The sequence below is a fragment of the Lucilia sericata genome, unplaced genomic scaffold, assembly GCF_015586225.1.
Source record: "Lucilia sericata isolate MDLA Ls3-8-SP2 unplaced genomic scaffold, ASM1558622v1 Contig001646F_arrow, whole genome shotgun sequence".
Classification (NCBI taxonomy): domain Eukaryota; kingdom Metazoa; phylum Arthropoda; class Insecta; order Diptera; family Calliphoridae; genus Lucilia; species Lucilia sericata.
Genome location: NW_023995560.1, coordinates 92,752 through 103,992, shown reverse-complemented (window position 1 = coordinate 103,992; position 11,241 = coordinate 92,752). Strand labels below are relative to the sequence as shown.

The 11,241-nt window shown below is 25.8% G+C and overlaps 1 protein-coding gene across 13 annotated transcripts in view; it reads right to left on the bottom strand.

The window, feature by feature from the left end:
- Nucleotides 1–224: 224 nt before the first annotated feature.
- The window catches only part of LOC119612300, a 32,875-nt gene continuing 21,858 nt past the window's right edge, over nt 225–11,241 (bottom strand). For 3 of the 13 annotated variants that reach the window (XR_005232123.1, XR_005232125.1, XR_005232124.1), the window contains exons 6-9: nt 6,572–6,907; nt 3,801–4,046; nt 1,057–1,269; nt 233–667 (exon numbers count right to left, since the gene is read on the bottom strand). Coding sequence is in view for 5 of the 13 variants with exons in the window: in XM_037968056.1 (XP_037823984.1) it covers nt 651–667; nt 3,801–4,046; nt 6,572–6,907 (599 nt within the window). In the remaining 8 variants the exon portion in view is untranslated. Of the gene's footprint in view, nt 668–1,056; nt 1,270–3,800; nt 4,237–6,571; nt 6,908–11,241 lie in introns of all 13 variants that reach the window. The other 10 variants (XM_037968056.1, XM_037968058.1, XM_037968057.1 and 7 more) reach the window with 5 other exon arrangements.

Below are 11,241 nucleotides of genomic sequence, written 5' to 3'. Positions count from 1 at the left end.
TTTAATAGAGAGAAAGATGTTGTAAAAGAGGGAGAAAAAAAGAGTTAGAACTTGACAGTGCATTTGACACTTGACATATTTTTTTTTTTTTTGCTGTTTTAATAAAAATACATTTATTTGTTGGTGTTTTTAGGTTTGTTTTTTTCTTTCTTTCTATTTAAAGTATACAAAAAGGAACAAGTTTTAAAAAGTACTGTTTTTTTTACAAACTTAAATGTAAATCATTTTATTATTTTTTTTTTTAGATTTTTTTAATATGCTTTTTTTAATATTTTTTTTTTTTAAATACAATATTTTACACAGAAAATAACAAAATAAATTATAGAAAAAAAATTAAAATTAATTAAAAAAAAGAGTTTTGCGAGAGGTGATGTAAATGACACTTAGGCATTTTTAATTGTCATGATAATAATGGTAGTTTTTTGTTGTTGTTGTTGATGGTTTTGTTGTGCAGTAAGAGCTTTTTTGTAGGAGAGAAAGAGTTTAAAGTTGAAAAAATCTTCTTCGTTTCGAATTTCGCTAAAGATTTGTTGGTTTGATTTGTTTGTAAGAATCGTTTTGTTTTGTTGCATTGAGGCCTTTAATTCGTTTTGCTGTTTTTTATTTTTTTTATATTTTTTATTTTATAAATTAAAACTTAGCATCACAATTTACATAGCGCGATGGGCTGTTAAAATTTAAGAAAGAAATTTAAAAAAAATAAAAATTAGTTTTTTTTTATATAAAAAGCACAAAAAAACATAAATATCAAACTACTACCAAATACATAATAAAGAAAAAATACCAAAAGCTACTAAATACTACTTTATTTAATAAGCTAAATACTACTAATAATTTAGTACCAAAACTACTTGTAAGTAGAGGTTTGTGTTTTTGTTCTAAATTAAAAAAAGGGGAATTTTGTGTTTTGTTTGTTGTTTATTTTGCGAACTTTACATTCTACTCAAACATTGTTTTTAAACAATTTTCATGTTTGTTTTTTGTTCTAAACATATATTTTTTTTTGAATTCTACTACATGCATTTTTTTTTTTTTTGTTTTAAATTTTTTTCTTACCAATTTTATTTTTTCGTTTATTTTGTGCATTTTAGTGCTTTTTGTGTTAGTTCTCAAAAAATCGTTTTTATTTTTTTTTTTTGGTTTAATCGTAGATGAGTAGATTTATTTGTTTTTTAATTTTTTTTAATTCGTTTTGTTTTTAGGTTTTTTCTTTTACAGCTCGAGAGTTTTCTACTTTGAAATTTTATTCAAAAATTGCCTCTTCTTCAGCTATTGATAAGTGATATATAGAAATTTTCCATAAAAGAAAAAATGTGTTAATATTAATAAAGTGATAGAAACTTAATATTTATCTAAAAGTATAACATTTACGTTTTTATACGTTCTTCACTGTTATACTATTTACTACTATTATATACAACTCTGCTTAGGAGTCTAATCTCGTTTTTTTTTCTTTTTATTTTACAATTGTTTGACTATAAAATATACGATCAAATTTGAATATTTTGAAATGTTTTGGGAGTTTATTAAAGCTTTAAATACTATAAAACCTGGTATATCTTTAAAAAGCTCACTAAGAAATCACAGCTCTTTAAAAACTGAATTATTCAATAACTTTTCCATAGAAAAATTAAATTGTATTTGACAATTTTGAAACATTTTAGGAGTTTATTAAAGCTTTAAATACTATAAAGCTTGGTGTATCTTAAAAAGCTCATTAAGAAATCATAACGCTATAACAACTGAAGATTTCCTACAGAAAAATCAAATTATACAGAATATTTTTATAAAAAAGTGAAGATAATGATAATTTTTCGAAAAAAGTGAAGTTACTTTTAAGTTATCATACTAAAAGCTCTTTTTAGTACTAAAAGCTCTTTTTGCTACTAAAAGTACATTTATAACTAAAAGTTCTATTTTGTACTAAAAACTCGTTAAAGATCTAAAAGATCTTTTTAGTGCTTTAAGCTCCTCAAGGCTTGATTTAGAACTAAAAGCTTTTTTTACTACTAAAAATACTTTTAATACTTTTTTTACTACTAAAAGTACTTTTAGTACTAAATGTTCCGTTTAGTACTAAAAACTCGTTTTCGTACTAAAAGCTATTTTTAGTGCTAAAAGCAGAAAAATCAAATTATCCACAATATTTCTATAAAAAATTGAAGATAATGATAATTTTTCGAAAAAATGTTACTTTTAAGTTATCATACTAAAAGCTCTTTTTAGTACTAAAAGTTTGATTTAATACTAAAAGCAATTTTTACTGCTAAAAGTACTTTTAGCATTAAAAGTTCTGTTTAGCACTAAAATCTCGTTTTAATACTAAAAGCTCTTTTTAGCGCTAAAAGCTCCTAAAAGTTTGATTGAGTGCTAAAAGCTCCTTTTACTGCTAAAAGTTCTTTTTACTACTAAAAGTTTGTTTAGAACCTAAAGCTCATATTAGTAGTAGAACCTCGTTTTAGAACAAAGAGCTCGTTTTAGTACTAAACGCTAGTTTTGGTACCTTATAGTAAAAAAAGCTTTTTTTAGTTATAAATTCTCGTTTTAGTGCTAAAATATATTTTTAATAATCAAAGCTCATTTTATAGTACTAAAATCTCGTTTAATTACTAGCGTTTTTTATACTAAAAGCTCGTGTTTTTATTAAACGTTCGTTCTAGTACTAAAAGCTCGTTATGCCTTTGAAAGCTTGATCTGTCATTGAAAACTCACTTGGTTTAAGTACTAAAAGCTCTTTTAATACTAAAAGATCATTTTAGTATTAAACATTTCATTAAGAACGTAAAGCTCTTTTTAGTGTCTTATGCACAAAAAGCTTTTTTTCACCCTTCAGTATAAAAAGCCCATTTCAACACAAAATTGAGCTCCATTTAGTACTAAAAGCTCTTAGTACTGAAGGAAACAAATGTAATTTTCTAAATAAAAAGTATTTTTTAGTACCAAAAGATGCTTTTAGTAACAATCAAGCTTAAATAAAAAAAAGTTTATAAGAAAAAGCATTTGAACTTTATAATATAACAATGTTCGGTCATCACATTTCAAATTTCTTTATGAACGCTCTTTTTAGCACCTTAAGAGTATTTATGTACAAACAGCTCTTATTAAAAGCTCATTTTAATACCAAATTTAGTACTAAATGCTTTTAGTACTAAAGAAAATCGAAGTTATTTTTCAAAGAAAAGCTTAAATAAAAAAAAGTTTGTAAGAAAAAGCTTTTTTACAGAGTATTAAACTTTAGAAAATAACAATGTTCGGTCATCACATTTCAATAATTTAAGATGTCTTTTTTAAGCTTTAAGACACCTAAGCTTTTTTACTAAACTAAAACCATTAAATCTATTTAATATTTAAAAGCTTTTAAAAACATTTTATGAGAAACAAATTATTATTATTATTCTTACAACTAAAGCTAAATTTCTAAAATTAAATAAAATAATCAAAATATAAACTGCTATATTTAATAACTTAAAAGCTTTTAAAGCTTTTCATTCTAAAACCTAAAAAAATGTAACACAAATCCAATAAAACTTGCAAAATCTATAACATTTGATTGATATCTTTTTTACAAATGTGTTTTTGAATGAAATTAATCTTTTTAGTCACACATTACAAACGGGATTTTTGATATTTACACTGGGACCAAGTTGCAAAAACTCTAAACTCAACTAAAAAACTAAAGGGTTTTTCTAGATGGGGAAAGGATTTATACAATCGTTATATATAAAATATATTACAAGTTGAGGTTTTTATTTAATAAAAATTCTCTACTTAAGTGAAAAACTTAAAATTTGAATACTTACGAGTCAATGGTCTGACGGGGTGTTTTGTCCACAAATAACGATTCTTAATGGGCGACAAGAACGAATCCCTGGCAACGGAACCGCCGCGTGGCATCGATGTGGCACGGAATGGTGAAACAGCACGAATGGGAGCTAAATCATCCATATCCCACCAGAAGGGATCACGAGTGAAGGCTGAGATGGGAGCGTGGGGATTGGGTTCCAACATATCCCTGAAGCGGTTTCTGGGATGGAAGATGGGTAGTCCTAGGAAGGGCGAACGTATATAGATGATATTTTTTTCGGTTGGATATTTTTTTTTTTTTTTTTTTGATGTTTTAGTTTTTAATTTTTTTTTAACAAAAAGAGTATAGGGAGGTAGAAAGAAAAATGTTGTGTGCAATTTTGTTGTGATTTTTTTTGATTTGATTTTGATTGTTTTTGTTTTGATTTTACACTGTGATTTAGTCGCACAAATGAAGAGAATATAAAAAAACACAGAAAACAAATAAAATAAAAAAAACAAATTTTTGATATTAATCCATGCGTAAATGCTGTTCAAATTGAAATTATTTTTGAGATCATCAGTTCTGTTGGAAGGATTTTGGGGATTTTAAAAATATATATATTTCAAGATGTGGGAAATAATATCAAAAGTTTTTTGTCTTTTTGGAATCGTGAAGTAGAGAAAGGAGAAAGCAGGAAAACATTAAGGCGAGCAGGATACGAATGAAAAAAGGAAATTGAAAAAGGAGGATTATAGATGAGAGAATGATTGAATGATAAGAAAAATCTCAATAACTTTTTTGTAAGGTTATCGATAACTTCCTTAATATATTAGTTAAGTTTTCGATTTCTATAGAAAAAACAAGTTATCGATAACTTTTGTAGAGAGAATTAAAATTATCGATATTTTATATAAAAGTAAAGTTATCGATAACTTTTCTATAGAAAAGTTAAGTTATCGATAAATTTTCTATAGAAAAGTCATGTTATCGATAACTTCTTTATAGAAAAGTAAAGTTATCGATAAATTTTCTATAGAAAAGTTAAGTTATCGATAACTTTTTTATAGAAAAGTCATGTTATCGATAACTTTTCTATAGAAAAGTCAAGTTATTGATAACTTTTACATAGAAAAGTCAAATTAACGATAACTTTTCTATAGAAAAGTCAAGTTATCGATAACTTTTCTATAGTAATGTCAAGTTATCGATAACTTGGCTTTTCTATAGAAAAATTATCGTTAATTTTACTTTTCTATTGAAAAGTTATCGTTAATTTGACTTTTCTATGGAAAAGTCAAGTTATCGATAACTTTTCTATAGAAAAGTCAAGTGATCGATAACTTTTCTATAAAAAAGTCAAGTTATCGATAACTTTTCTATAGAAAAGTCAAATTATCGATAACTTTTCTATAGAAAAGTCAAATTATCGATAACTTTTCTATAGAAAAGTTAAGTTATCGATAACTTTTCTATAGAAAAGTCAAGTTATCGATAACTTTTCTATAGAAAAGTCAAGTTATCGATAACTTTTCTATAGAAAAGCAAAGATATCGATAACTTTTTTATAGAATAATAAAGATGTCGATAACTTTTCTATAGAAAAGTATAGATATCGATAACTTTTCTATAGAAAAGTCATGTTATTGATAACTTTTCTACAGAAAAGTCAAGTTATCGATAACTTTTCTAAAGAAAAATCAAGTTATCGATAACTTTTACATAGAAAAGTCAAAATAACGATAATTTTTTATAGAAAAGTCAAATTAACGATAACTTTTCTATAGAAAAGTCAAGTTATCGATAACTTTTCTATAGTAATGTCAAGTTATCGATAACTTGGCTTTTCTATAGAAAAATTATCGTTAATTTTACTTTTCTATAGAAAAGTCAAGTTATCGATAACTTTTCTATAAAAAAGTCAAGTTATCGATAACTTTTCTAAAGAAAAATCAAGTTATCGATAACTTTTCTAGAGAAAAGTCAAGTTATCGATAACTTTTCTATAGAAGAGTAAAATTATCAATAACTTTTCAATAGAAAAGTAAAGTTATCGATAACTCTTCTACAGAAAAGTAACTTCTCTATAGAAAAGTAAAGTTATCGATAACTTATATATAGGAAAGACAAGATATCGATAACTTCTCTATAGAAAAGTCAAGTTATCGATAACTTTTCTAGAGAAAGATTAAGTATAGTTAGAGATGAAGATGGAAGAGATGAAATATGGATGATGAAGGATAACTTTTTTGGATGACATTTCCAAATCATACTCTACTCTTCATATAGAGATTTGGGTGAAAATGACTAAAAAGTCAGAACTGTTCTTTACTTCCAAAATAATCCCGTTATAAAAAGGAATTGAAGAAGTAAAAGAACATTTTGTAAAGTAAAAGCTTTTTCAAATAATGATTCAAATTCTTAGCTGACACAGGATCATATATAAAGAAGAAGAATATATAAAACGGTTGCCAATCATGGGTACAAATTTGCGCTGATGCTTCTGGCCACATTAAGACGTGTGTAATATAAAAACATAAACTCGTTTAAGCCAAATTCTTAAAATTTCGTAACACCAAAAATAAAGCTTTAAGCCACTAATAAAAAAACCGGGGGGAAAGAATGTTCCCCTTGATAATTTTATCAGTTTGTAACTAAACTACTAGCTTTCAATTCCAGTTCCTTTAGGGAAACAAAAATAACATTTAACATTTTAGCAAACGAATAAAAAGTTAACAAAATTTTGAAATTTTGAATTGAATTGAATTTTTTTTTGTGTGTGTTTACCATCAGCATCATAGGCAACTTCAGTGGGGCGAGGTCCCCAGCGACCAGCCTTAACGGGAGTGGGACTTGGTGAGCCAGCACGCTGGAAAACATTATCTTTATCTAACTTACTGGCAAAGAGTTCATCCAAGGGTTCCAATGAACTGGCACGGAACAAGGGACGGGTGAAAGGAGCCAAGCTAGTGGCACGATCGAATACGGATGGTGCACGATCGAATACAGATGGAGCACGAGGAGCTACACTTGAGCCACGGTTCCAGTAGGTTGGTGGTGGAACATAGGGTTCACTGCCGGCACGTCTGTAACGTGAGGGAGCTGGGGTGGGGGAGTGACGAGCTGTAATAAAAAAATAATAATTAAATTAATATTTTTTCTCTTACATTTTTAACTTAAATTGTTTTAACATTAACAAGTACTGTTGATATTGGTGAAAGTTTTTTCTTTTAATTTTTGTCACGTGTGTGTTTGTTTTTAATAAATAGAGATAACCAAGTATTTTGCGTAATTAAATTTTTAATTTTTATTATTTGTTTAATGCCAGTTTTATAAACAACGTTCAAATGTATGTGTGTTGTGCATGCATGCAAATTGATATGACTTTAATGATGAAATTATGAAATATATTTATAACCCACTGGTCAATTAAAATTGTCGGCTGAAAATCAAATGTTCATTTTATACGCATTTGTGGCAAAAAAAAAAACGGCAACATTTGTTGCATATTAAATTATTTATGCATTCGTGGGTGCTTTGCGGTATATGGAAAATTTTATGACATTTTCAACTGTGTTAAATGAGAATAAAAATGTCAAGAATTAATTACTATTGAAACCATCACGTATGAGTGATATTTTTTTACTTAAATATTTAACAATTATACGCCTTATAATTACAATGTACATAATTACACATTAAGAGGCGTATGAATGATATTAATGGAAAAAATTGCAAATTAAAAAATTTCATTAGAAATTCATCAAATATGGAGAAATTTTTGAAAAATTACAGATTTTTAAAGGAAATATTAAAGTTTTTAATTAAATTAGTTTTTGATAATTTTTGTATAGAAATGTCATGTTTTCGATAAGTCAAGTTGTTGATATATTTTCTATAGAAAATCAAATTCAAGTTATTAGACTTTTTTGTATAAATATCAAGTCACCGATAACTTTTCTATAGAAAACAAATTAATATATTTTTTAAAGAAAACTTAAGTTATCGATACTTTAACAGAGATTAATCCAGTTACCGATAGCTTTCCCAAAGAATATCAATCTATCGAAAACATTTCTAGAGAAGTACAAGTTATGAACAACTTTTCTATGGAAAAGCAAAGTAATCGATAATTTTTCTATAAAAAATTAAAGTAATCGATAACTTTTTATAGAACAGTAAAATAATCGATAACTTTTCTATAGAAAATTAAAGTTATCGATAGCTTTTCTATAGAAAACTCATTTTATCGACAGCTTTCCTATAGTAAACTCAAGTTATCGGTAACTTTTCTATATAAACTTCAACCTATCGATAACTTTTTTTTTATAAAATTCAATATATCAATAACTTTTCTAAAGAAAAATCAAGATATCGATAACTTTTCTATAGAAAAGTCAAGTTATCGATAACTTTTCCATTGAAAAGTCAAGTTATCAATAACTTTTCCATTGAAAAGTCAAGTTATCGGTAACTTTTCCATTGAAAAGTCTAGTTATCCAAAACTTTTCCGTTGAAAAGTCAAGTTATCGATAATCCTTTTTTATAGAAAAGCTATCGATAACTTTACTTCTATTGAAAAGGATTATCGATAACTTATAAAAAACTGAAGTTACCGATAACTTTTCTATAGAAAAGTCAAGATTTCGATAACTTTTCTATAGAAAAGTCAAGTTATCGATAACTTTTCTATAGAAAAGTCAAGTTATCGACAACTTTTCTATAGAAAAGTCAAGTTATCGATAACTTTTCTATAGAAAAGTCAAGTTATCCATAATTTTTCTATAGAAAAGTCAAGTTATCGATAACTTTTCTATAGAAAAGCCAAGTTATCGTTAACTTTTCTATAGAAGAGTCAAGTTATCGACAACTTTTCTATAGAAAAGTCAAGTTATCGACAACTTTTCTTTAGTAAAGTCAAGTTATCGCTAACTTTTCTTTAGTAAAGTCAAGTTATCGCTAACTTTTCTATGGAAAAACAAAGTTATCGATAACTTTTCTATCGAAAACTCAATTTATCGATAACTTTTCTATAGAAAAGGATTATCGATAACTTTACTTTTCTATAGAAAAGCATTATCGTTAACTTTTCTATAAAAAACTGAAGTTACCTATAACTTTTCTAAAGAAAAGTCAAGATTTAGATAACTTTTCCTTAGAAAAGTCAAGATTTCGATAACTTTTCTATAGAAAAGTCAAGTTATCGATAACTTTTCTATAGAAAAGTCAAGTTATCGATAACTTTTCTATAGAAAATTCAAGTTATCGATAACTTTTCTATAGAAAAGTCAAGTTATCGATAGCTGTTCTATAGAAAAGTCAAGTTATTGATAACTTTTCTTTAGAAAAGTCAAGATATCGATAATTTTTTTAGAAATGTCAAGATATCGATAACTTTTGTATAAAGTCAAGTTATCTATAATTTTCCTATATAAAACTCAAGTTAACGATAACTTTTTTATAGAAAAGTCAAGTTATCCATAACTCTTGTACAGAAAAGACATGTTATCGATAACTCTTGTATAGAAAATTCAAGTTATCGATAACATTTTGTATAAAAAAATCAAGTTATCGTTAACTTTTCTTCATAAAAGTCAAGATATCGATTACTTTTGTATAGAAAAGTCAAGTTATCGATAACTTTATTATAGAAAAATCAAGTTATCGGAAATGCACTTGTCAATATATAATTTTTTTTTGTTATTGATAAGAAACTAATTTTATTTGACATTTTCTTTTAATTTCTTTACAGTTTTCCTTGTTATATTGAGCCAGTGAAATGTCTTAAGGTTGGTATTGATTATCTTTTAATCTTTAGTTTAAGTCACAGTCAATTTTAGTTTCATTAAACAAAAATTAGAAAATGTATTAGTACTTACCAACAACGTAACCGCAAAATACAAATTATTCAGAAAAAAAGTTAAACAAAATTATTTCAAATATTAGTAGACAATTAAACAAATTAAATGGAAAACAAAGAAATTTAACAATTACTAAAATTTTCAAAGATTTTGGAACTTTTAAAAAAAAAGCCTTTTCATTGTTCTCTGTAAGCCGATATAATTGCTTACTTTCTCTGAGAGAGGGAAAGGAGAACTCTTTCTGGTTTTGTGTGAGTTTAGACACTTTCGAAAGAAAGTGATCATAATAGGTCAGAAGAGAACCTTTTGCCGATAGCTGTTTGTGAGAAAATTTTTATGCTGTGAATTGTTTTAAGGAGTATTTTGAGCTCATTTTTAGAGAGGTTCTGATTGGCTGTTGCCTTATACTTTTAAAGAAGGTCTCTTTGATTAGAGACTCTCATTTGCTGAGGTGTTGTTTGAACGAAAGTGGTAAACTATTTGTTTTCTAGCTTGATGTCAGTTTAAATAAATATTTTGTAAAATGTTAAAGATATTTTTTTTTTTGTAATTTTAAATATTGCGCTGGTATTTTTGTTGTAATATTTTAAATAAATTTAAGTTTTGCTTTTAATAAGGAAAAATTGATGAAAAATTGCATATTACTGCCATGATTTTCAACAAACAATTAAGACAATTCAAATGTTTTACATAAAAAAAAAACAATAAAACAATTTCACATTTAAAACAAACACTTTCACAAAATTAATTACTTTTTAACATATTTTCACATAATTTTAAAATTTTCGTTAAATATTTCATTTTTTGTAATGAGTTTTTTGATTTGATTGGTTTCTGAATTGAAAAATGATGAAAAGTTATTGAAAAGAAATTTAGTTTTTTTATTTTTAGAAGAAATGAAAGGCAGTAATTACATAAACATTAATTAAAATAAAACATAAATAATTTACATTTATTACCACACGCAAATTGTAAGTAAATGAATTGTAAAGGGAATAGACAAAGGAGTAGTCACAGGTAAAGTTAATGTGTTAGTTTTTGTACATAAAAAAATGTTTTTTTTTTTTTTTTTTTTTTTTTTTTTTGTTGGTTAGTATTTATTAGTTACAATAAAAGTTATTTATTAAAAATTAAACCTTCAAAATTCAAAACTATTATCCAAGGTTTTTTGTTTTTTTTATAAATGAAACAAAACAACGTTTTTTTAAGTTTTATTAATAAAAATGAGTTTTTATTGATATATCTTTTTTTTGTACTTAAGTTAAGTATTGAGAGGGGAGAGTTTTGTTGGGTTTTAGTAGTTTGTTCTTTTTTTATTAAATCCATTTTGTACTGAGCGAGAGCTGGCCTTTGGTTGATGTTTTGATTATTGTCGTTTTTTTTAAGTTATTTTATTGAGTTTCTCTGAGTTTATTTTTAGTTAAGTTTAGATTTTTGTATTTTACAGTTTATTAGAAAATTAACAGTAATTGAAAAGATTTTATTATACATAATTCACAAATTTATAATTTTCACATACTCTCCAACTAGAACAGAACTAGAACAGAACTAGAATAGAACTAGAACAGAACTAGAACAGAACTAGAACAGAACTAG